The following is a 26,919-nucleotide window of genomic DNA, read 5'->3' as shown; positions in this document are numbered from 1 at the left end:
ATAATGAGGTACAAGAAAGGAAGTACTTAGAAATAGAAAACAACATGAAGAGAAATAGCGAAGCTCACAAACAACAGAGCTCAAGAATAAAGTAGAAATTAAAGAGAAAATGATTTTAGAATACCAAAATAGAAAGAAAGAGGATAAACTCAACCTGTTAGTGTTAAGACAACATTAAAACAAAAGGAAATAAAAGTAAGAGATATGAAAGTGAATAGCTCATCACATTCTATTTATTTAACCTGGATTTCTATGTAAGTCTCAACATTAATACAAAGGCTGACATCTTTTTTAAAAGGTAATGATATAAAAACTTGCGTGAGAACATGACCCCTAATCGCTTTTAGAAAACAATCCTAATTTCTTCATAATGAAACTCAAAATCTCATAAGACCTGATTCTTCTTAACACACTGACCTAGTAGTATCTTGTTAGTCACACCTCACTAATTCAGGTATATTTCTACCTGCTTCTATTACGTTGTTTTCATGTGTGTTTTACATCATCCTTTCTATATTACAATGTCCATGATTAGAGGAACATTATCTGTTGATTCAGTATTACTGAGTTAACTGTGCTAAGCATAGCGCCAGGCTCAGGGTACTCAAATACCTGCTAGATATAGAATGATGTACTTTTAGGCAACAGGGCCACATATATAACTCTACATATGAAAGAGGATCTCCAAAGTAAATGAATCCAAAATAGAGGTAAAAAAATGTACCATCTGTGGAAGGATGGTAACTCTCACTAAATTAGGGACAAAACTAGGAGTATAAAATGGCAAGTGGTTAATGAGGTGAACATAAAGCTCACTAGATATTTCTTGCCAAGATATCCTCTCTACATCACAAGCTTTTTCTCCACTAAGAAGTGGGCTTTTCCAAATGATGTTTCAGTGATGTGTTCATTGAGTGTTGACCACCTGGGCAATCCCTTATATGGGTGGTTTCCCTTGCCTGGCTTGCTCACCATACTTACCTGTATTCCAGCTTCTTGTTTCTTTTCTCACAACCATCCAGGGGTTTCTTCCTTCTTCCAATAACACAATTATGTCTGGCTTAGAAATGGAATGGCCTGCTTACAAAGAAAAGAAGCATGACAGAATATAGGCACAAACTTTAAAAGTCAAAATTAAAATTAAAATTGTAATAAACAAAAGGCAGAAATCATATTGAATATGATTTTTGAGAAGAGTCAGAGAATTAAAGAATAAGAGATCAGTTAGGGAGGGTAAAAGTTTTTATTTTGTTATTTATTAAAAATTTAAACTCTTTTGTCCTCGTAACTTTTGAGAGTAAGCATAATATAGTAGAAGACACAGAATCTAGAGCCTGGCATCAATTCCTGTGTGTGACACTTCCCAACCATATATGACCTTGCGCAAGTCATTGAAGCTGAGTGTTTTTCATTAAAGAAGCTCTTTACATGAGAGCAGTTTAGAGTACTTTATCAAGCTAATGTCCCAATAACTGAATCATATAACATAACTGAGGACCACAGCAATTCTGAGCAGAAATGAATAAGAAACCTGGATCCTTTCACAATGGTTACATAATCAAAGGAAAAGAAGTCTAAAGTAGCCCCTTGGTCCTTAAGGAAGAGAGGAAACTAAAAGGAGAACCAAAGGGAGGTGTGAAAGTCACTGATGGATAGAGAAGATGAAAGTGTTTTGACAGAGTTGCCATTTCCAGTGTGAAAAAGGTCAAATCACTTTTGGGGAGTGGGGAGAGGGAAAACAAATTTAATCAAGTTTCTTGAAAGGCAGTCATAAAAATCACAATGGAAAAAACATATAGCCTACAGAGTAGATTCTAACCGAGGCTAATAAACATACCCAGTGAGACCAAGTTACTATAGTTCTCCATCATCACATCACGATACAATTTCTTCTGAAGCGAGTCGAGAAATTCCCACTCATGCGGAAAGAACTCTATCATCATACCCCTGAATGTTACTGGTCCCTGGAACGGCAAACCTATGGATTACTCAGGAAAATCCAGAAAAATATTTGGAAAACAGAAGTAGATAAAATGAAACCATGCATTACAACAATAAAGTAATTTGGTGAGAAATGTGGATGTCAAATCTTACCATAAACATTACCGTGTGCTTTGAATAAGCAAATAGATTTTATCATAAGACATATGTTATGGATTTATATTATAGATCTTATAATATAGATTCTATTAGGCATAAACATTTATATGTTCGTTTACACAATATTTGTAAGGCCTTCCCCAATACTAGGATTCTGTGTTTACCTACTCCTTACAATATTCTTTTTCACTGCCATCTACCATGTCTCATCGAACATTTTTCATATTCTGAGTGTGGAAGATAACCTCAAAGATGGTAATCAGTGATTTCACCATCCTGGCATTTATGCCCTGCATAATCCCCTATCTTTGAGGATGGCATGAACCTACTGACATACTTACTTCTAACAAACAGAATTAGCAAAAGTGAATGAACGACACTTCCAATACCAGAATATAAAAGACTGACTGTACTTTCCAGACTGTTCTCCCTCTCGTGATTTCCCACTTGCTCTGTGGTGAGGTACTCTAAGGAGAAGCCCACATGACAATAAACCTAGAGCAGTCTCCAGCCAAAGACTCTTGAGAAAGGAAGGCTCCCAGATCAACAGCCTAAAGGCAATTAGATCCTATCAACAACTATCCAAGTAAGCTTGGAAGCAGATCCACTCCATTTAAGCCCTATAGTGACCACATCTCATGGATGGACAAATAGAACAATTGTCTCTGTCTCACCAGAGGACACAACAGACAGGAAATGCATAAACCTTAACTTCAAGTAACTTGTCTGCTTTCCCATCCTTTGGTGTCTTTAACAAAAGAATAGGCACATGGGAGATGTTGAGTAATCTGGCCAATAATGATACTGAACAGTAATTAGCTCAGAGTGGGCCATGTAGGGAAGAAGCTGGGTATTGTGGTGCACTTTATGGGAAGAAAAGAACTAAGATGTAGGCTAATGAAGTTTCCTCCTTGGGTAGGAAACTTCACAAAAATTAAGGACAGTACTTACATGATGTGAAAAACACACAAATTTCAACTGTGACAGAACATTAACTTACCCGGGCCATGGTTTTGGACCTGCAAGAGCTGATTGGTCCTCAGGGTTCCTTGAGCAGAAAAATAGAGTCCAGAAAACCACACCTGGGGAAAGAGAAAGACCTTGAGACCAGCTGCGCTTTAGTGCTGTGTTTCCCCACTGGATTTAAGCTATTATTATCATTATGTCCTTCATTCCAAGTTCCAAACTGCTATCCATCATAGTTATTTAGGGAAGTTAGGATTCTGGATAAATCCATCTCATCCCCCAGTTCCCAGAGTCTGCAGCTGCACAAGGGCATAGACCAGAGGTATTGAAGCCAGACCCAGACACTTCAGCATGAAGTTTTCTGGCCAATGTATCAATTTGTTCAGGTGAATATGCACCTGAGATTGAGCAACTCATCTGTTGTGAGAAGATATTCCTTCTTCCATTTTTAACATTTTAACTTTAAGACTAAATAGAGGTCATATCATCCCAAACAGAACCTCTTAAGTGGCTTAGAAATTGGTTAGTTTGTTAAGATATTGGAAATGGACAAGAATGTTCCACATTTTGAATGTAGCAAAGCTCACTCACTAAATATATGACACACCATTATTATACTAGAAAACAAAGTAGTCATTAATATTACCTTGTGAAGAATATTTAAGGATGTGGAAAATATTCCAGGTATAATGTCAATAGAAAAACCTGGTTGGCCAATATTTCTTTTCTATAAAATACATGAATATATTAATAATACATGGAAAGACTAGCAGAGAGGTAGTCATAAAACTAAGATCCTGCATACCTCATGGCATGGCAAAAGAAAAAAAATGGAAGTTTTTAAGAAAAACTTTAGGAACCCCCTCAAAAAAAAGAATGATTTCCAGACAACCTAAACTAAAAATATAAAATATCTCACATGTAGACAAGGTTCAACATGTTATTGTTACTCGAAAACTGGATTCACTTCTTGGTAGGTGTCAAACCAATAGACACAACTAAGCCAAACCCCAGGAGAAGGATTTATTACTTGCAGCAAGTAAGGAGAACACTGAGGATCTTTCCCAAGTGAAGTGAAGTCACTCGGTCATGTCCGACTCTTTGCGACCCCATGGACTGTAGCCTACTAGGCTCCTCTGTCCATGGGATTTTCCAGGCAAGAATACTGGAGTGGGTTGCCATTTCCTTCTCCAGGAGAACTTCCCAACCCAGGGATTTAACCCAGGTCTCCCGCATTGTAGGCAAACGCTTTACAGTCTGAGGCACCGGGGAAGTCCATTGGATCTTTCCCAAAAGCTCCCCCAAACAGCAAAAGTGGGGATGTTTTAAGCTAAGGGTATATGCATATTCACGAGCCAGCTTGAGCAGAGAATTCAGCACAGGATTCAGACAAAGGTCTACAGAGTTCAAGTTTTAGTTGAAGTCACTAGGGGTAAACATCTCATCCTCTAGCTGGATGGGGCCTTAATTTTTTGCTAGTTCAGGCTTCCTTGGTGGCTCATTCCCTGGGTCTGGAAGATCCCCTGGAAAAGGAAATGGCAACCCACTCCAGTATTCTTGCCTGAAGAATTTCATAGACAGAGCAGCCTGGCAGGCTACAGTCCATGGGATCACAAAGAGTCTATAACCAACCAACTAACACACACTTTAGTTCTTTGCAGATGTATTGTTCTGTATACTCCTAGAGGAATGGCATGCTGCCCCAAGGCTGCACTATTTTTTTCTTCACTGCTTTTCCCTTGTATATGCATTCTCTCCCTTCACTGATTACCCACTGTTTGAATCTACTCTTGGGAACTCTGGGAAGGTCAAGGATCCTGAATGAAGCCTATTTCCTACAAATAAGAAAAGGGGACACAGAAACAATTTGGACCCCACAGGTACTGCTTGGAGCGCCCCACAGGGTACACTCTCAGTTTCATTATGGCTGGCTACACATAACCCAGGGATTGAATCTCCTGCATTGGCAGGCAGGTTCCTTACCACTGCATCACCTGGGAAGCCCCAGCAACAAGAGAGGCCACAACAAGGTGAACCCTGCCCATGCAACGAAGAGAAGGGTGCTCACCACAACTGTGCCAAGCCAATAAATAAATAAATAAATAAATAATTTTTTAAAAAAAGAAAGCCCTTCCCTCTACTACTTGCAAGCACTGATATAAAGAAATCCAAATTTGGCCATAATTGGGTCAGATTACTTCTTCAAAATTAGAGTTGGAGTCCTTTATTTGATTAATTCAGTTCTACAGCAACAAAACCACTTGGAAATGTACATTGATGAAAACAGCAAACATATCTCAAAAGTTTGAAAGTCTGTATTTCTGGGCAATGGGGTACTGCATTATGCCAACTCTGTTCTCCATAAGTTCCTTAGATAATGAAAATTTTGGAAACAATCCTGCCTTAATTCCATTGTCATAACAAGAACATAAAAATATTTCAAAATATTAAAATATTCAAAAGTGTCATCACTGGAAAAGGATGCATTTTCTTCATTAGAAAAAATTCTGTAAATATAACCATGGCATGAAAACTCAGTGTGATTAAAGCATTTACTGTTTGTGAACATTTTTTAGTTGTGCAGCATCTGTATAATTAGACACATTTCACTAAGCAACTGTTAATGGAAAGGGAAATTTCTTTGCAGATTTAATGAAGATAGATATTCAGAAGATGGGCCACATGCCTTTGATCTTTCCATGAATAATCAATTAAATTATCTCTTGGGATATAATCCTTGCAAAAGGTTCTGTTAGGGGAAGCACACTGATTGAAACCGCCCACCCTGGCCAGGCACCATAGTAACCATTTGCATGAGTTGTTTTATGACAGGAGATCCTGATAAGGAATACAGAACTAATAAGCCACCACCAACCAGAAGAGTTCAGTAAAGGTCTAAAGGAGACACTTCATGTCCATCCACTTCCTGGAATCCCTCTTGCTAACATCCATCTTGGCTGAGCAATGTGTACGCCAGTAGGAAAGACTCTGAATTAGCCAAATGATTAGCCAAAGACCTCCCAGAAACTAATCCCATCACCATAAAACCCAAGACTGTGAGCCATGTGGCGGAGCAGTTCTCCTGGGTTCCCTTACCCTCCTGCTCTCCACCGGGGTGCCCTTTCCCAATAAAATCTCTTGCTTCGTCAGCACATGTGTCTCCTCGGACAATTCATTTCCAAGTGTTAGACAAGAGCCCAGTTTCAGGCCCTGGAAGGGGTCCGCCTTCCTGAAACAGTTCTACAAAATTCTATCTTTTCAAATGGGATGGCTATATAATTGAAAATTTTCTGGAGAACTGTTATCCATAAGTGTTGACACGGTTTAACATTATTAGATGACACCATTTTTCCTTATATTGACTAATTCTTTACAAAGGTAAATTTTATTGTCTGCCTAATACTTAATCCTAGATGTCTCATGATATTCTTAACCATTCACATAATCTTGGCCACTAATTTTCTGCAAAACCATTACGAGGTACAACAATTTTTCATTTCAGATCGAAAGCCCATGTTAAATAATTTGGGTTATGTACACCCATGGCGGCTTCCCTGCCAGCTCTGCGGATAAAGGATCCGCCTGCAAGAGACACAAGATATGCAGATTCAATTCCTGGGTCAGGAAGATCACCTGGAGGAGGAAATGGCAACCGACTCCAGCATTCTTGCCTGAAAAATCTCCTGCAAGAGGGTCGCAAAGAGTTGGACACGACTGAGCCATTAAGCACGCAGGAGGAACCTGAGAGAAAGGCAAATTTACCAAATACATACTGCCGTGCGCTATACAATTTCAAAAGGTTTGTGTTGCACTTTAATCTTATAAAAAACAGACCAAAAAAAGCTGCTAGTTAACAACTCCGGCCTTGGAACAGTTGAATTCTGGCTCACCTTAATTTGCAAGCACACATCACAACTGAGTTCATATTTCTGTTCCTTTGGGTCTACAGAATCCTAAAGAGGAATGACCCTGAATCGTCATATATGGAGAGCTTACGCTTCCCATTCCAAGGTTACCCGCTCCGTGGTCTCTTACATAAAATCAGAATGATTTACGGTGGCTGGAGCCTCTTTTGCTCACTGCAGATTCTAGAGGTCAGAGCTCAAGAATGCTAAATTTCTTAAACACTTCCACGAACCCCTAGAGAACTCCCTGGGGCACTCTTTCAGGAAGGAATCCCCTTGTTAGAGTCTATCGCGCTCATCTCTGGGCCAATTACTGATCTAACTTCCTACCCTAACAGTGACTCTTTTTTCCTGGAAACCGTCATCCAGGGCTCAGAATTTGACCTCCCTCTTGTAACCACTTCTCCGTGGCAGCCGCACGTGGCTGTGAGGAGAGCGAAAAAAGCCACAGTGAACCTAGAGCCACCAGTCACGCAAACACTCAAGACAGAACCACAGCAACCCACGCTAACATAAAAACTATGCACCTTATGTCCCCAACACGCAAGGATATCCGCGCACCTCTTCCGGTCTCAAAAAATCGTCTACCGCCGTCAACAACCCCCGGTCCCCCAACGCTGCCCTTCGCACCAAGCATGGCCTCTCACAACCACTCACCCTTTCCGACTTTCTTTCAGGGCTGCAACCACCCTCCCCGCAGCTCAAGCGCCCACAGCCCGGAGGAGAGGGGCGGACTGCGCAGCGGCGCTCGGCGTCCACACTTTGAACGCCTCCCCCGACCCCCGCCTCACCGCCACTCACTGTCCCTCGTGGCTCGGGCTCCCTTTGCACAGTCGTTTCCGTGGCGACCTACTGGTTTCCTGCTTAGATGGATGCCATTCACAAGCCTTCAATGCTTCCAGGAGCAAGCAAAGAACCCGAGGTGGAAGTCACCTGCTTCATCGCTGGAGGTGCCCTATATAGTTACCAGTTCAAAGCGGCCGCCCAACCCAGTCCCAGACACTTCTGGGAGTGACTGCCGGATTGCGCGTGCTCAGCCTAAAATCCGAAATGGCTGGAGGCCACACCTGAGGCAAGGGATGGGGTCGATGCTCTCAAGGTCTGCCCGGAGGGGGTGAGTGAGATTGTGATCGCACTGATTGTAGTAGTAAATTAGGATAAGGCGATTGCGGGGCTGTTTTCCGAGTTCTCAGTCTTCCCCAATAGCTCAGTTGGTAAATAATCTGCCTGCAGTGCAGGAGACCCAGGTTGGATTCTGGGCCGGGAAGATTCGCTGGAGAAGGGATAGGCCACCCACTCCAGTATTCTGGCCTAGAGATTTCCAAGGACTGTATAGTCCACGAGGTCGCAAAGAGTCGGACACGACTGAGCGACGTTCACTTTAACTTTAATATGACACCAAGCATCACTGAGTGCAAGCTCCTGAAGGTGGGTTCATGATCCAGTCAAATTGTGTGTGTGTGTGTTATGAGTGTGCAAGTGAACATATAGTATTGTTGCTGGAAGGGAGAGCCCTTCCAGGACCCAAGTGTGGGCTCTTGTGTAACACTCGGAAATGAATTGTCCTAGGTGATAGTGGGCTGTAAAGCAAGAGACTATATTGGGAAGAGGGACCCCAGGCATAGAGCTGGAGTGGTGGTGGTGTTCAGTTGCTAAGTTCTGTCTGAGCTTTGAGACCTCTGTGGACTGCAGCACGCCAGACATCCCTGTCCTTCACCATCTGCCAGAGTTTGCTCAAACTCATGTCCATTGAGCCGGTGATGCCATCCAACCATCTTATCCTCTGTCATCCCCTTCTCCTCCTACCGTCAATCTTTCTGAGCATCAGTGTCTTTTCCAATGAGTCAGCTTTTGGCATCAGGTAGCCAAAGTATTGGAGCTTCAGCTTCAGCATCAATCCTTCCAATGAGGTGGAGAGTAAGAGAATCCAAGAGGACTGCTCTGCCATGTAGCTAGCTCACTGTCTTGGGTTTTATGGTAATGTGGTTAGTTTCCGGGTTGTCTCTGGCTAGTCATTCTGACTAGGTCTTTCCTAATGGCACAGGCATTGCTCAGCCAAATGGATTCCAGCCAGAAGGATTCTGAAAGGTTGGTAGCACATATGGACTGGCGGTTCCTCTCTCCTTTTGATCTTTCCTGAATAATTCTGCTTGGTGGTAGCTTGTTAGTTCGGTTACTTCCTGCTGAGAGTGGGCATAATCCTGCCTAGCAGAGTAGAAGCCTTTCTCTACCTGATCTAAGTCAAGGTATTCTGTGCCTGAAACCAGGGAAACCAGCATTCACCCTTGTAGTAACAACAGTTTAGCCTGAAACTGTTGGACACTATTGGAGATAAACTTATGTATTGTAATCGAGAATCAGACTATTTAAAATATGGGCAAATACACAAAAGATGAGGATTCTTATTTGTCTGTGCCTGCAACATTCACACCATGAGACTTGCTGGATATTTTAATTTAACAAACAACCTTCTTTAATATCTACTCCTGAGCAACACCACTAACATTTACTATCTTTTGTCATTTTTAAAGGTCAGAATTTTGGAAATAGGTGTGCATGCATGGGCGTGTGCTCAGTCACCAGTAGTGTCCAATTCTTTGTGACTGCCAGCCTGTATCCGGTCAGGCTCCTCTGTCTATGAGATTTTTCCAGGCAAGAATACTGGTGTAGTTTGCCATTTCCTACACCAGGGGATCTTTCCGACCCAGGGAGCAAACCCATGTCTCCTGTATCTCTGGCATTGGCAGGCAGATTCTTCACTACTGAGCCACCTGGGAAGCCCTTGGGAATAGGTGGCTGGGTGATTCTGGGCAATTCCCATGAGGTTGCAGTTTTCTCAAGTCTCAACTGGAGCTGGATGGTCCTCTTTATATGCTTAATAAGTTGATACTGGTATGTTCATTTTCTCCACATTAACCTCTCTGCTGTTTGTGTATCCTTCATATTGTATCTAGCATTGTTCCAAAATAAATAGTCCACATAAGAGACTCAGAGAAAGAAAGAGGCTTGAAAGGTACGTATATAGTCTATGCATGTCACTTAGGTCAGATCAGCATATAGGATCTTAGTTCCCTGACCAGGGATCAAACCCTCACCCCCATGTTGGAAGTGGAGCCTTAACTACTGAACCACCAGGAAAGTCCCTATTAGCTCCATTATTGACAGTGATGTGTGACACTTAAAATTTTATTGCTGTTAGCTATAAATTCAATTGTAGTCAGACTATTCTATGAAGATACATCTTTGCCCTCTAAATGTTATGCCCATCCTCACATACTTTTGTGGCAGAGTACCTCAGCTCCTGAATCATTCACAGCTTCTCCAGTGCCTGGCTCTAGCAGCAGCCAGTAACAGCCGATTGCCCTAGTAGCTTTCCTGGAGCAGTTTTGTAGTTAATATCTCTGGTGAGACAATAGCTTTCCCAAGCATCCCAGAGGGCAGATTTCCAGTAAGTTTCATCAGCCTGGCATAGTAGCAATGTCTTTTCAGTGAGCTAGTGGCCATGTCCTCTCCAACAACATCTGGGTCTCTGTTGTAGAAGGTGGATCTTCCTTGGGTTCTCAATCTCAACTCTCGGTTTGTGAGATTTAATGCTCTTAAATATCTGCTAAAGTTTGCTTTACTTACCTGCTCACTATTATAATCCCCTGTAATTGTTAATACTTACTTAAACATTTCCTGATCAAGTTGTTGTGTGGTGTCTCCCTCCTGATTGGACTCAGTTTGCCATTTCCTGCACCAGGGGATAATGGCAAATTGAAGAATCCAGCTGTTTCTGTCTACTTCTTTCAATTCTACTAGTCTTCATTTATTTTGTTGCTCATTGTCAATGTTTACAATTGTTATATATTTATATATTTAACACTTTCATCATTGTAAAATGTTCCCTTTTGTCTCTTGTGACTTTTTTTGTTTTGTATCACAGACTATTCTGCCTGACATGGTTGGAAACTCTAGCTATCATGCTATTATTTGCATGGTATGCTTCCCTGTCATTTTACTTCAAACCACCCATCTACCTAAATCTAAAGTGTGTCTCTTGTAAATAGCATACACCTGAATATTGTTTAATTTAGAGAATGACAGTCTCTGCTTTTGATCAGTTTTTAATACATTTCAAATTAAGGCAAATTTTTATATTGTTGAATTTACATTACCCATTTGTTTCTTGTGTCTTTTTGTGTCTTCTTTACAGCTTTTTAATATTTTTTCTAGTGTAACATTTTAGTTTTATAGATTTCTTAATATGTTGAATTATTTTCTCAGTGGTTGCTCTAGAGAAGACAGTATTCACCTTAATGTAGAATTATTTAGATTAATATCAATTTACATCCAAAATATAGAAACTGTGTAATATAGCTCCATGCCTTCCTGTTGTGCAATTATCATATACATCACATCTTTCTGTAAGTTCAACAGTACAGTTTTATAGTTGTCTTGTGAAATTATTTTTTGAGTCAGTTAAGAGAAAAAAACAACACATTTTCAAAGTCATCCAACTGCAATCTGTCCTCCATTGTTCTGAAGGGAAATCAGCTGTTAATCCAATTGTGGTTCCCTTGTACATAATGAACTGTTCTTCTTTCAAGATTTCCTACTTGTCTTTGGCTTTCAGTAGCTTGATTGTGTGAGTTTAAATGTTAATTAATTTTTGTTTATCTTGCTTGGAGTTTGTTGAGCACCTTTGATTTGTAGATTTTTTCCCTATCATATTCAGGAAACATTGGGCCATTTTTTGTTCAAATAATTTTTCTGCGCCTTTCTCCGCTCTCCTTCAAAGTAGCTGTTAGACTTTGGGTACTGTGTATTCTTGATATGCTTGATTATTGTCCAAGTTTCTGACATTGTTTTTTTTTTTTTTTAATGTTTCTTTTTTTCAGACAGATAATCTCCAGTGGTCTATCATCAGGTTCACAGATTCATCATTCTGCCAGCTGAGTCTGTTCTTGAGCTTCTCTTGGGAACTTTTCATTTCAGATATTAAACTCTTCCAAGCTAGAAATTCTATTAAGTTCTTTTTAAAAAATAATTTTTATCTCTGTATTGACATTCTTTATTTGATGACTGTCATCATTTCTTTTAGTTCTTTAATTATTGTTCCATTTAGATCATTGAGCATATTTATAATAGCTGATTTTAAGTCTTTTTTCTGCTGAGTCCATCATCTTTGCCCCCTCAGAGATGGTTTCTATTAACTTTTTTCCTATTTATGAGTCACATTTTCCATTTCTTTGTAGTTCTCATTTTTTTGTTGTTGATACCTGGACATTTTATATATGTTGTAGCGAGTCTGAATTCTGATCCTGTCGTCTCCCAGGGATTAATGTTCTTGCTTTTGTTTCAGTTCAGTTCAGTTATTCAGTCATGTCCAACTCTTTGCGACCCCATGGAATGCAGCACGCCAGGCCTCCCTGTCCATCAGCAACTCCCAGAGTTTACCCAAACTATGTCCATTCAGTCGGTGATGCCATCCAACCATCTCATCCTCTGTCGTCCCATTCTCCTCCCACCTTCAATCTTTCCCAGGATCAGGGTCTTTTCCAAGGTCAGTTCTTTGCATCAGGTGGCCAAAGTATTGGAGTTTCAGCTTCAGCATCACTCCTTCCAATGAATATTCAGGACTAATTTCCTTTAGGATGGACTGATTGGATCTCCTCACAGTCCAAGGGACTCTCAAGAGTCTTCTCCAAGTTAAAAAGCATCCATTTTTCCACACTCAGCTTTCTTTATAGTCCAATTGTCACATCCATACGTGACTACTGGAAAAACCATAGCCTTGACTAGACGGAAATTGTTGGCAAAGTGATGTCTCTGCTTTTTAATACGCTGTCTAGGTTGGTAATAACTTTTCTTCCAAGGAGTAAGTATCTTTTAATTTCATGACTGCAGTCACCATCTGCAGTGATTTTGGAGCCCCCTAAAATAAGGTTTGTCACTGTTCTTATTGTTTCCCCTTCTATTTGCCATGAAGTGATGGGACCAGATGCCATGATCTTCGTTTTCTGAATGTTGAGCTTTAAGCTAGCTTTTTCACTCTCCACTTTCACTTTCATCAAGAGGCTTTTTAGTTTTTCTTCTCTTTTTGCCATAAGGGTGGTGTCATCTGCATATCTGAGGTGATTGATATTTCTCCTGGCAATCTTGATTCTAGCTTGTGCTTCATCCAGCCCAGCGTTTCTCACGGTGTACTCTGCGTATAAGTTAAACAAGCAGGGTGACAATATACAGCCTTGACGTACTCCTTTTCCTATTTGGAACCAGTCTGTTGTTCCATGTCCAGTTCTAACTGTTGCTTCCTGACCTGCATACAGATTTCTTAAGAGGCAGGTCAGGTGGTCTGATATTCCCATCTCTTTCAGAATTTTCCACAGTTTCTTGTGATCCACACAGTCAAAGGCCTTGGCATAGTCAATAAAGCAGAAATGGATGTTTTTCTGGAACTCTCTTGCTTTGTCGATGATCCAACGGATGTTGGCAATTTGACTCTGGTTCCTCTGCCTTTTCTAAAACCAGCTTAACATCTGGAAGTTCACAGTTCATGTACTGTTGAAGCCTGGCTTGGAGAATTTTGAGCATTACTTTACTAGTGTGTGAGATGAATGCAATTGTGTGCTAGTTTGAGCATTCTTTGGCATTGCCTTTCTTTGGGATTGGAATGAAAACTGACCTTTTCCAGTGCTGTGACCACTGCTGAGTTTTCCAAATTTGCTGGCATATTGAGAGCAGCACTTTCACAGCATCATCTTTTAGGATTTTAAATAGCTCAGCTGGAATTCCATCACCTCCACTAGCTTTGTTTATAGTGATGCTTCCTAAGCCTCGCTTGACTTCACATTCCAGGATGTCTGGCTCTAGGTGAGTGATCACACCATTTTGATAATCTGGGTCATGAAGATCTTTTAAATATAATTCTTCTGTGTATTCTTGCCACCTCTTCTTAATCTGCTTCTGTTAGGTCCATACCATTTCTGTCCTTTATTGAGTCCATCTTTGCATGAAATGTCGCCTTGGAATCTCTAATTTTCTTAAAGATCACTAGTCTTTCCCATTCTATTGTTTTCCTCTATTTCTTTGCACTGATCACTGAGGAAGTCTTTCTTATCTCTCCTTGCTGTTCTTTGGAACTGCATTCAAATGGGTACATCTTTCCTTTTCTCCTTTGCTTTTCACTTCTCTTCTTTTCACAGCTATTTGTAAGGCCTCCTCAGACAGCCATTTTGCTTTTTTGCATTTCTTTTTCTAAGGGATGGTCTAGATCCCTGTCTCCTGTACAATGTCATGAACCTGCATCCATAGTTCATCAGGCACTCTGTCTATCAGATCTAGTCCCTGAAATCTATTTCTCATTTCCACTGTATAATCATAAGGGATTTGATTTAGGTCATAATTGAATGGTCTAGTGGTTTTCCCTACTTCAATTTAAGTCTGAATTTGGCAATAAGAAGTTCATGATCTGAGCCACAGTGAGCTCCCAGTCTTGTTTTTGCTGATTGTATACAGCTTCTCTGTTTTTGACTGCAAAGAATATAATTAATCTGATTTTGGTGTTGACCATGTGGTGATGTCCATGTGTAGTCTTTTCTTGTGTTGTTGGAAGAGGGTGTTTGCTATGACCAGTGCATTCTCTTTGCAAACCTGTATTAGCCTTTGCCCTGCTTCATTCTGTACTCCAAGGCCAAATTTGCCTGTTACTCCAGGTGTTTCTTGACTTCCTACTTTTGCATGCCAGTCCCCTATAATGAAAAGGACATCTTTTTTGGGGTGTTAGTTCTAGAAGGTCTTGTAGGTCTACATAGAACCGTTCAACTTCAGCTTCTTCTGCAGTACTGGTCAGGGCATAGACTTGGATTACAGTGATATGAATGGTTTGCCTTGGAAGTGAACAGAGATCATTCTGTTGTTTTTGAGATTGTATCCAAGTACTGCATTTCAGACTCTTTTGTTGACTGTGATGCCTACTCCATTTCTTCTAAGGGACTCTTGCTTACAGTAGTAGATATAATTGTCATCTGAGTTAAATTCACTCATTCCAGTCCATTTTAGTTTGCTGATTCCTAAAATGTCTACCTTCACTCTTGCCATCTGCTGTTTGACCACTTCCAATTTGCCTTGATTCATGGACTTGACATTCCAGATTCCTATGCAATATTGCTCTTTACAACATCGGACCTTGTTTCCATCACCAGTCACATCCACAACTGGGTGTTGTTTTTGCTTTGGCTCCATCTCTTCATTCTTTGTGGAGTTATTTCTCCACTGATCTCCAGTAACATATTGGGCACCTACCAACCTGGGGAGTTCATCTTTCACTGTCCTATCTTTTGGCCTTTTCATACTGTTCATCGGGTTCTCAAGGCAAGAATATTGAAGTGGTTTGCCATGTGGCTCAGATCATGAACTCCTTATTGCCAAATTCAGACTTAAATTGAAGAAAGTGAGAAAACCACTAGACCATTCAAATATGACCTAAATCAAATCCCTTATGACTATACAGTGGAAGTGAGAAATAGATTTCAGGGACTAGATCTGATAGTCAGAGTGCCTGATGAACTATGGACGGAGGTTCATGACATTGTACGGGAGACAGGGATCAAGACAATCCCCATGGAAAAGAAATGCAAAAAAGCAAAATGGCTGTCTGAGGAGGCCTTATAAATAACTGTGAAAAGAAGAGAAACAAAAAGCAAAGGAGAAAAGGAACAATATACCCATTTGAGTGCAGTTCCAAAGAACAGCAAGGAGAGATAAGAAAGCCTTCCTCAGTGATCAGTGCAAAGAAATAGAGGAAAACAATAGAATGGGAAAGACTAGAGATCTCTTAGAGAAAATTAGAGATACCAAGGAACCATTTAATGCAAAGATGGACTCAATAAAGGACAGAAATGGTATGGACCTAACAGAAGCAGAAGATATTAAGAAGAGGTCGCAAAAATACACAGAAGAACTGTAGAAAAAAGATCTTCACAATCCAGGTAATCACCATGGTATGATCACTCACACTCACCTAGAGCCAGACATCCTGGAATGTGAAGTCAAGTGAGACTTAGGAAGCATCACTATAAACAAAGCTAGTGGAGGTGATGGAATTCCAGCTAAGCTATTTAAAATCCTAAAAGATGATGCTGTGAAAGTGCTGCTCTCAATATGCCAGCGAATTTGGAAAACTGAGCAGTGGCCACAGGACTGGAAAAGGTCAGTTTTCATTTCAATCCCAAAGAAAGGCAATGCCAAAGAATGCTCAAACTAGCACACAATTGCACTCATCTCACACACTAGTAAAGTAATGGTCAAAATTCTCCAAGCCAGGCTTCAGCAATACGTGAACCGTGAACTGTTCAAGCTGGTTCAAGATGTTCAAGATGGTTTTAGAAAAGGTAGAAGAACCAGAGATCAAATTGCCAACATCCGTTGGATCATCGACAAAGCAAGAGAGTTCCAGAAAAACATCTATTTCTGCTTTATTGACTATGCCAAAGCTTTTGACTGTGCGGATCACAATGAACTGTGGAAAATTCTGAAAGAGATGGGAATTCCAGACCACCTGACCTGCCTCTTGAGAAACCTATATGCAGGTCAGGAAGCAACAGTTAGAAGTGGATATGGAACAACAGACTGGTTCCAAATAGGAAAAGGAGTACGTCAAGGCTGTATATTGTCACCCTGCTTGTTTAACTTATATGCAGCGTACATCATGAGAAATGCTGGGCTGGATGGAGCACAAGCTGGAATCGAGATTGCCGGGAGAAATATCAATCACCTCAGATATGCAGATGACACCACCATTATGGCAGAAAGTGAAGAGGAACTAAAGAGCCTCTTGATGAAAGTGAAAGAGGAGAGTGAAAAAGTTGGCTTAAAGCTCAACATTCAGAAAACGAAGATCATGGCATCTGGTCCCATCACTTCATGGCAATAGATGAAGAAACAGTGGAAACAGTGGCTGACTCTATTTTTCTGGGCTCTAGAATCACTGCAGATGGTGATTGCAGCCATGAAATTAAAAGACGCTTACTCCTTTGAAGGAAAGTTATGACCAACCTAGATAGCATATTGAAAAGCAGAGACATTACTTTGTCAACAAAGGTCCATCTAGTCAAGGTTGTGGTTTTTCCAGTGGTCGTGTATGGATTTGAGAGTTGGACTATGAAGAAAGCTGAGCATGGAAGAAATGGGCTTTTGAACTGTGGTGTTGGAGAAGACTCTTGAGAGTCCCTTGGACTGCAAGGAGATCCAACCAGTCCATCTTAAAGGAGATCAGTCCTGGGTGTTCATTGGTAGGACTGATTTTGAAGCTGCAACTCCAATACTTTGGCCACCTGATGCGAAGAGCTGACTCATTTGAAAAGACCCTGATGCTGGCCAAGATTGAGGGCAGGAGGAGAAGGGGATGACAGAGGATGAGGTGGTTGGATGGCATCACCGACTCAATGGACATGGGTTTGGGTGGACTCTGGGAGTTGGTGATGGACAGGGAGGCCTGGCATGCTGCAGTCCATGGGGTTGCAGAGTCGGACACGACTGAGCGACTGAACTGAACTGAACTGAGATAAGAACAAATCCATCTGTTAAACAAACTGAAGTTATTGAAGAAAGCAAAGAGATTTTATTAGTTTATACCTTTGAACAACCTCATGATTGCACTTAGGTCTCTGACAGATCCCCAAAGGTATCCATTTTTTTCCTTCCAGTGTCAGAAGTGGGAAAGAAAACACTTGTTGATACTCTACTGTATATTTGTGTTTTTCACTGAATAAACTTCAGTTTTTAAAAAATTTATTGCAGTACAACTGATATAAAATATTATATGTTACAGGTGTACAATACAGTGGTTCATGAATTTTTAAGGTTATAACCCACTTATAAAATATTGGCTATATTCCCTATGTTGTATTAATACAATGTATCCTTGTAGCTTGTTTTATTCTTTTAAGATTTTTTTTTTTTTTAAGTTGACTGTGTTGGGTCTTAGTTTCCATGTGCAGGCTCAGTAGTCGCAGCACCCAGGCTTCTCCTCTAGTGGGTCACAAGGCGGGAACTTTAAAAAATAGGGATCATGAGGGGAGAAAGAGGTTTGGATTTTCTTGGAAAAAGCAGGGTTCTTCCTGGAACTGTGGTCCCATCTTGTTTTGTTTTTGTTTTTTTAATTCCTTCCATATGGTCAGGTGTTTCCCATTAGGCAAATGGAGTCCAATGAGCACAGAATGAGGCTCGGATTCACTAGAGGCCAAGAGGATGATTTAAACCATTCCACTCTGATATTCATTTTTTTGTCTGGTTCTCTCCTTTTGAGGTTTGGTTCTGCCACTGAAGCCTGCACAGTTGGCTTCCATTGCGGAAGGGCAGGGGTACGGTTCTGGGGCAAGTACCTGGAGAACAGCAGGGAGGGTGAACCAGCCTTTCTTTCCTTTGGTTTCTGACAGCCCGGATTTCTAGATCTCTGCTGCTTGTTTGCAGTGGGGTGGGCCCTGGTGGCAAGATGCAGATAGATACTCTTTCTCCCTCATGATTCCTGTCTTTAAAATTCCTGCCTTGTGAGCCCCTAGAGGAGAAGCCTGCACGCTGCAGCTGTTGAGCCTGCACACCACAAGCTCCTGCATGACGAAACTAAGACCCAACACAGTGAGCTTAAAAAAAAACCAGTCCACATTAACAAAAAAAAACTTAAAAAAAAAAAGCTTGAAAGCTATATTGTATTAATACAGCACAGGGAATATAGCCAATATTTTATAATAAGTGAATTATAACCTTTAAAATTCATGAATCACTGTATTGTACACCTGTAATGTATAACATTTTACATCAATTATACTGTATCTGTGCCACCAAACCTGGTTCCTGGTTCGGGTTATGTGGAAATTACATCTAATGGGAGAGAGGGACAGAGTGGAAACGTGGTAAGGCAGGTCGCGATGAAAGATCCCTGAGTCCCAGCTCCATGCAATGATCCTGTTAATCCTTTGCATTGAAAACACATATAAATCCGCTTTAATCTCTAACGGGGAAAATAATCCTCAGAGTTTTCTGAAAGATTGTCTCTTGGGTTATAATCCTCAGGTTGGCTCAAGTACAATTCTCTATTTGTTTCTTAGACTTTTAATTAAGTTTTCATTGACAAAAAGTACTGAAAGTGGTCAGAAGAAATCAATAGAGAAAAAAGTGGAAATTAATGAAATAAGAAAATTGGTAGCGAAAAGAGAAAAATGGACATAAGAGAAAAACTTCCAGTACAAAAGCAAAATCTTATGATTTAGAAAGAGTAAGAGAGGCTTTCCCATAAACAGAGCCAGTGGATGCATTTATTTTCCATTTTTCCTCTACAAAAAAAAAAAAAAGAGAGATTAAAGTGAGCATATTTAGTTGAGAAAGACAAAAAATATTAACATGTGAGAATGAAAGAAAATGAAAATGACAACAGATGAGAACTGTTGGAGAGCTCTGGTTTCCAAGGGCCTACAGAGTGAGACAATTAACTATATAAGACCTCTGGACATTCAGGTATGAAATTTGATGACACTGGAGAGATACAGAACTGAAAACAGGAAACTGGTTTAAAATTTGTGCACAATTAATTTCTCTCTCCCTTTACTTTTTTCTCTAACCAAATATAATACACTAATGGGAGGTTTGATCTCTGGATAAATTGACCTGGAGAGGATGTATACCTGCACAAAGAAAGATAAGCCTGAGGCACAGACAGATGGAGTGAAAAACCATACCCAGGACTTTGGGCCTCTCAGGATCTTCCCCATCCTGGCTCCAGACACCAGTAACGCAAGAGACTGGAGCTGTCCTCTGCTCTAAACTAAAAAGCAGAGAACAGAGCTCTGGCAGTCTCCTGGGGAAAAGGTTGGCTCTAAAGTCTACCAGTTGAGAAGTTTTACCTCACAACTGGAGGCCAGAATCGTTACACATTTCAGGAAAGTATTCCATACAAAAGGGAGAGAATAAAAAAAATTTTAAGTGTGATTTGGACATAGAGAAAAATGGACAAGAAAACTTCAAACAAATCTAATCTCTGAGAGATCAGAGATTATGTTGTATCTATAAGAATAGAAAGCAGTGAAGGAGAAGTTAGATACAACTCATGAAAAAGATTTCAAATACAAATACAAATTCTAGGAAGAGAACAGAAAAGCCTAGAGAAGACTATCAAATAACAAACATATAAGAAACATCTGCAGAACTAAATCCTACAAACTGAAAGTTAATACATTGGAAATATAAAAAGCAGTAAGTATTAGCAGATGAGCAGGAAGGAGGCATAAGATAATATACAAAGGAACAGAAAATAATTGGCATTAGACTTGACAACAGGAGCGACCAGGAAACTTTGAGGTGATGTTTCCAGATTCTGAATACTGGCAAAGTGTGTAGAATAAAGCCATTTTCAAACATGAAAGACTCAAATATTCATCTCTAAAACATGCATATTTTTTCTTTTTTTCTCCTTTTGGCCACATGGCAACCAGGGATTGAAACCTGAGCCCTCAGAAGCACAGTCTTAACCACTGCAGCAGGAGGTAATTTCTTCTTCCCTGGTGGCTCAGAGGTTAAAGCATCTGCCTGCAATGTGGGAGATCTGGGTTCGATCCCTGGGTGGGGAAGATCCCCAGGAAAAGGAAATGGCAACCCACTCCAGTATCCTTGCCTGGAGAATCCCATGGATGGAGGAGCCTGGTAGGCTGCAGTCCACAGGGTTGCTACGAGTAGGACACGACTGATCGACTTCACTTTCACTTTCTAACACGTATCTTAAGGAAGCCATTGGAAAAGGAACTTGAGCAAAAATGAAAAGTTAGCAAAAATCAATTTAATTCTAGGAAACAGGAATCCAATTCAGGAAGACAATGAAAGTAAGTTTCACAGTAAGTGTACAGTCTGCTTAGAGCCACAGAATGGAAACCTGAGAGATACCAACTGGATATTTGAACAACGTAAAATGCATGCTTTGGAACATCTCTAAAAACTAGCAACAGATACATAGAAAGCTAATTAAGTCCTTTTAAAAAGAAAAAATATTTATTTGGCCACACTGGGTCTTAGTTTCAACATGTGGGAAGTAGTTCCTTGAGCAGGGATCAAACCCAGGCCCCCTGCATTGGAAGCATGGAGTCTTTAGCCACTGGGCCACCAGGGAAGTCCCTAATTAAGTCCTTAATAGACAAAAATGTATCTAAAACAACATTTGGTTTTGAATTTTAAAAAATTTACATAATTATATTGATATAACCAATAACTGAGATTTAACCATATTTGAAGATGGTCAAAAAGAAACAAGAAGTTTTTTTTTCTTTAAATGAAGTATTATTACACTGCACATTTTTATTGCTAATGTGGACAAGAAATATTGCTTGCCATTTCAGTAAACAAAAAATCCATCATCAAACCATCTGCCATTGCAGTCACCCCTGAAAGTGAGCCCTTAGGAGAATTCAGGATGGAGAAAAATAGAATACCGGTCCTAGCAGTTAAAATGCATATCAAGGGTATAATTTCAATGCACTCAGACTCTTGCATCTTTCTATACATAGAAAAGCACTAAAATCATTAACTTGAGATGTCTGGTTTTTGTGATTTGCAGAAATATTTGATGTTTGACTATATGTTCCACCCCACCCCCACCCCCCCCACCCCCACCAGCAAAAAATCTTATACATCCTGGCTCCTCCCTTACCTCTTTGGGACAATTCCTCAGAGATATCTGAGAGGCTGTATCCTAGGCTATCACTGTTGTTTAATCGTTCAGTCATGTCTGACTCTTTGTCACCCCATGGACTATAGCCCGCTAGGCTCCTCTCTCCATGGCATTTCCCACATAAGAATACTGGAGTGGGTTGCCATTTCCTTCTCTAGGGGATCTTCCTGACCCAGGGATTGAACTTGAGTCTGTAGTGTGTTCTGTATTGACAGGTGGATTCTTTACCACTGAGCCACCAGAGAAGCCCCATCTTAGGCTATATTCCTCAATAATAAAATTCTCAACATTTTGGTTGTACATTTTTTTGGGGGGAGGGGCTTCCCTGATAGCTCTGTTGATAAAGAATCCGCTTGCAATGCAGGAGACCCTGGTTCAATTCCTGGGTCAGGAAGATCACTGGAGAAGGGATAGGGTACCCACTCCAGTATTCTTGGGCTTCCCTTGTGGCTCAGCTGGTAGAGAATCTGCCCGCAATGCAGGAGAACTGGGTTCAATCCTTGGGTTAGGAAGATCCCCAGGAGAAGCGAAAGGCTACCCACTCCAGTATTCTGGCCAGGAGAATTCCGTGGAGTTGCAAAGAGGAACATACGACTGAGCAACTTTCAGTTCACTTCACTTTATTTTTTTTAGTTGAAACTAAAAGATATTTTTAACTACTAAAATGAGACTGATCTTTTAAAAGTGTTCAAAGAAACTTTTATTACCCAATGAAGACATTGAGTTTATCCAAGATTTCATCTAGGAGCAGGGGAAAAGACCCTCATCCACAGAGGAATACTCTAAGTGCAATTATGGGAGAAAATAAAGTTCCTCTCTCTTTTGTTTTACAAAGTCCTATTAATTTCAACTTTGTGATTACACTGCCACAAAAATAATGAATAAACAATCTATAATAGAAATCAAAAAGAATTTTGTGTGAGCCACACTGAAAACAATATCTTGGAAGACAGCTTCACAGATAACTTGGAGGAACTGCTCTAGAGAAGCATGGTTTTCAGCACAGTCGTATCTTGTCAGCACAAAGAACACCAAACAAGTCAGGGATACATTCCTTCAAGGTTCAACAAAACAAAACAGATGAGCATGTTCACAGCGCGTGAGTAAGGCCTTGGCACCAAGGAAGGGAGTCTTATCGGAGGAGCTGGTACATTGGCATCTCAGGAAGAGAGGCATTTAATCTTTATCTTTAAAATGGACATTCTTTACTTCTGGTCTTTGAACCTTTTCCCTTAATAACTGAAGCAGATGTGCAGTGTACATTTGATAGGCCACAGACAGCCTGTTTTAGTTAGCATAGAATTTGAGTTAAATAATGTACAAGCCAGAATGACTTCCCCATACCTCAATATATGAAAATCTCTTTCAGTATACTCCTACAATTCTGTCTCAGAAATAACGATAACCTTGCCTCTCCCTTTCCAGTGTTGCTTGTGCCTATAATTATTCATCCAACTAGAATAGCTCCACATTCCTGAAGGCACACACTTCAGACACTGATCATCAAAAACCTAACATCTAGTAACACAAAGACCCACAACACACTGCTCATAGAAAGCAAGAGCCAGAAGTGTGGGCTTATCAAAACCATCCCCAAAATATAATAGGGCTACAATAAAAGAAAAATCTTACCTCTAGCCATCTTAGGTTTCCACCCAGGTCTCTTTCACGAAAAAGATTAACAGGACAAAAACAATTTATTAACTTGTGTGTACCTGTCATATGGGAAAACCTTAACAAGAGCAATTCAAAGTGTGGCTTACAACTCCATATTATGTGGTATCTTCAACAAAGAACATAAATTTATTGAGAAATGACAGGATAAAGAAAAGCAGTCTTGAACTTCCAAGGGTGGCAAACTGTGGGAGGAAACTAATGGAGTAAAATTTATTTGCACATTCCTCTGGTGTTGTCTATGGGCTAAGAGTTTAGAGTTGTGTCCTGTAAAGGAGAATTTATATCCTGCCTTTAGGCAGAAATGGGTGAGGGTGGAGAGAGTTTTTCCTGCATTTGATGGTTCTAAATTGCCCTCAACTCAAAACTGTTTTTTGTCAAAAAGGCATACGTTGGAGTGACATACTATGGTTTACCTTCAAGGCACTGTCTTCACAGATACACATAATCTCAGGCACTTCACAAGGAAGTAGCTGTACGGGAGCAAATTTTGCCACCCCAAATATGTCTCTTTGGCATGAGGGTTAATTTAGATTGATTATATTTAAGAAAAAGAAGACTCAGGAAATTTTTCTTTTTACATCTCCCTGCAGGAGGTGCAGAAGATGCAGGTTTGATCCCTGGGTCCGGAAGATCCCCTGGAGTAGGAAATGGCAACCCACTCTAGTATTCTTGCCTGAAAAATTCCATGAACAGAGGAGCCTGGCAGGCTACAGTTCATGGAGTTGCAAAGAGTCGGATGCCACTGAGTATGCACACACGAGTTTAGATAAAGGGCTGTTTTCAGAATAAAGCAGTCCAGAGATCTGCAAAGAACACGAGTTAAGTGAGGTGGGAAAACTCTTGGCAGGGCCTAGAGATGAGTCCACTACCTGTTCCATTGTCTCTGAGTAGCTCAGCAAACATTTTCCATCTCTGGCTGAATTGCCTTCCTCCTCTTTGAATTCCCAAATCACAACTCCCAACATCCTCTTTTGTCTTTAGCTATTTTGGCAAGTAACTCAGTTTTCCTGGATCTCTCCCAAGTATGCACGTTATTAAAGTTTTGTCTGATTTTATTCTGCTAACCTATGTCATGTCAACTTAATTCTTAGATTGTAAGCAGATAGGGTAGTGGGTCACTGGAGAAAGAGAACCAGGAATGCTTTTTCTGACATATATGCATATATGTACTAAATTGCTTCGGTTGTGTCCAGCTCTTTTTGACCCCATATAGACTGTAGCCTACCAGCCCCCTCTGTCCTTGGGATTCTCCAGGAAAGAATGCAGAGAAGCCATTTTGGCCCAGCCTCTTTTTTTGACTGTGTCGGGGCTTAGTCGTGACACCTGGGATTCTTGTTGGGGCATGCTTCTCTCTAGTTGTGGTATGGGGGCTCCAGAGTGTGCGGGCTCAGTAGTTGCTGCACATGGGTTTAGATGCTCTGTGGCATATGGGACATAAGTTCCCTGACCAGGGATGGAACTTATGTCCCCTGCATTGAAAGGTGGATTCTCAACCACTGGATCACCAGGGAAGTCCCGGCCTAAGCCATTTTGTGATCTCCTTGCTGTTAAACAGATTTAGTAACAAATGATCTTAAGGGAACAAAGGAACGTAGGAACAGAGAAAAGGCAGTCAAACAATGCTGCTAAATCAAACAATAGTGGAGTGATAAAACAAAGTCCTATTTCCTCTTCAAGGGATATACAGAGTAACATATCTCTGAGTTCTACAGAAACTAAGGCCCCACCACCTGAGGTGGAGGACAGAAAGATGATGTTGACTTTTTCAGACTTTAGACAACTAAAGCTAGGATTCTAGAATTATCCCTGTTCAATGTTGAATTTTCCTCTGCTCAAGCCCCTTCATGAATATGCATATATCCTTAACTTAAAACTTCCCCAATTTCTCTATTCGGGGAGACACTGCTTTGGGAAAGATCCCAGTGTTCTCCTTAAATGCTGCAGGTAATAATCTCTCCTTCTCCCAATCTTTGGCCTAGTTGAGTCTCTTGGTTCAACACCAAAAGAGGCAAACCCAGTTTTCAAGTAACAAGACCAGACAGAAGAACTTGGAAGCTTAAGAGGAATTCCCTCCTCTTCAACACTACCAGACACTCCTAAACCTGGTTTCACAGTGCAGCATAATAGTATTCGACCTGTTGCCAAATGCAAGTTCTTGCTCAACCCATAGTGAAGCCAAACAAATCAAGAGATTGGAACAGAGAATGGCTTACTGCAGGGTCAAGCAAGTAGCAGTTTCCCTGGTAGCTCAGCTGGTAAAGAATCTGCCTGCAATGCAGGAGACTCTGGTTGGATCCCTGGGTCAGGAAGATCCCCTGGAGAAGGGAAAGACTATTCACTTCAGTATTCTGGCCTAGAGAATTCCATGGAATGTATAGTCTCCATGGGGTTGCAGAGTTGGACATGACTGAGTGACTTTCACTTTTCAAGCAAATAGAACAAGTGGCTCGTCCTCCAAAGCCCCAAACTCACTAATGGTTTTCCAGGAGAAGTTTTTAAAGGCAAAATTTGGGGTGAAGGCAGTGGACTGTGTGACCTTCTGATTGGTTAGAGGTGAGATTACAGGGTAGGGCTCCAGGACTTTTGTGCTCAGCCTCAAGTTGCCATCCTCCACCGGGCTGTGGGCCTTAGTTCCAGCAGAACTCAGATATATTGCTATGTATATTCCTGGAGGAAAAACTAGAACTTTCACTGCTGCACTGTTTGTACTGATCACTGTTGCTTGATCCCGTCTCTTCTGTTTCTACATTTCCCCACATTTTTTGATTAGCAACTGTTTGAATCTGCCCTTTGGAACTCTGAGAAGATGCAGGAGGCTAAAACCAAACAGCTTTTGTATCAAGGAGGGCCGCAGGGGGTCCTGCCTGGTTTCCTTTCTCCCTGAGTGCATTTCACTCCAGCATCCACGGAGTGGCACACATCACATGAAACTTAATGCATGAAAACACAACTCCATCCACGATCACAAGGCAGGCACAGAGGGCACCACGCCACTGTCAGTCCTTTGGCAAATGTCACAGAGACCACGCTTGGGGCACTGGATATAGCAATCAGGGTCACCCTTAAAAATCTAAAGATCTGGACACCCTGGACCAACTGGGAATCCTGGCTCCAATCTCTTAGTACCCCTCCTCCCCCAGCCCTCAACGTGCGTGGCCCTAAGAGCCTCTTCAGCTGCATTAAGAATCCCCGGTTGGAACACCTCCACCTCCACAAGGGACAGAGACAAAACCTTCCAAGAGCTTGGGCGCTGGGCTCTCGCGCCAGGGGCGGAGCTCCAGGTCTGAGCCCTTTGCGGAGCCGAGAACCGAGTAAGAAAAGCTGGAATATACAGTTTCCCAGATTTTGGACTACAATTCCAACAGGGGAGCAGGGGTGGATTCTGCTCGAGGGCACGAGTCACTCACAAGGTCACCTTTACAGGTGAGGAGTCGGCCTACGAGGGAACCCCGCTCTTCTTCCAAACCCCACGGGCATCGTGCCCCAGCTGTCTTTCCGAGCGCTTCAGGAGGAGCTGGGGGACCGGCCCCCAACACCCACCCAACCCCCTTCGCGCCTGCGCACTCGGGACCGAGA

The 26,919-nt window shown here is 41.2% G+C and overlaps 1 protein-coding gene across 9 annotated transcripts in view; it reads right to left on the bottom strand.

The window, feature by feature from the left end:
• Positions 1 to 26,919, bottom strand: part of LOC132657753 (zinc finger protein 14 homolog) — a 51,677-nt gene that overhangs the window by 14,265 nt on the left and 10,493 nt on the right. The window contains exons 1-4 of one of the 9 annotated variants that reach the window (XM_060398584.1): positions 7,763 to 8,052; positions 3,101 to 3,182; positions 1,838 to 1,964; positions 982 to 1,077 (exon numbers count right to left, since the gene is read on the bottom strand). In XM_060398584.1, coding sequence (XP_060254567.1) covers positions 982 to 1,077; positions 1,838 to 1,964; positions 3,101 to 3,109 — 232 coding nt within the window. In that variant the 5' untranslated portion in view covers positions 3,110 to 3,182; positions 7,763 to 8,052. Of the gene's footprint in view, positions 1 to 981; positions 1,081 to 1,837; positions 1,965 to 3,100; positions 3,183 to 7,628; positions 7,693 to 7,762; positions 8,053 to 26,919 lie in introns of those variants that run through there. The other 8 variants (XM_060398580.1, XM_060398578.1, XM_060398582.1 and 5 more) reach the window with 8 other exon arrangements.

The sequence above is a fragment of the Ovis aries genome, chromosome 14, assembly GCF_016772045.2.
Source record: "Ovis aries strain OAR_USU_Benz2616 breed Rambouillet chromosome 14, ARS-UI_Ramb_v3.0, whole genome shotgun sequence".
Taxonomy (NCBI): domain Eukaryota; kingdom Metazoa; phylum Chordata; class Mammalia; order Artiodactyla; family Bovidae; genus Ovis; species Ovis aries.
This window is presented reverse-complemented; position numbering and strand designations above follow the sequence as displayed.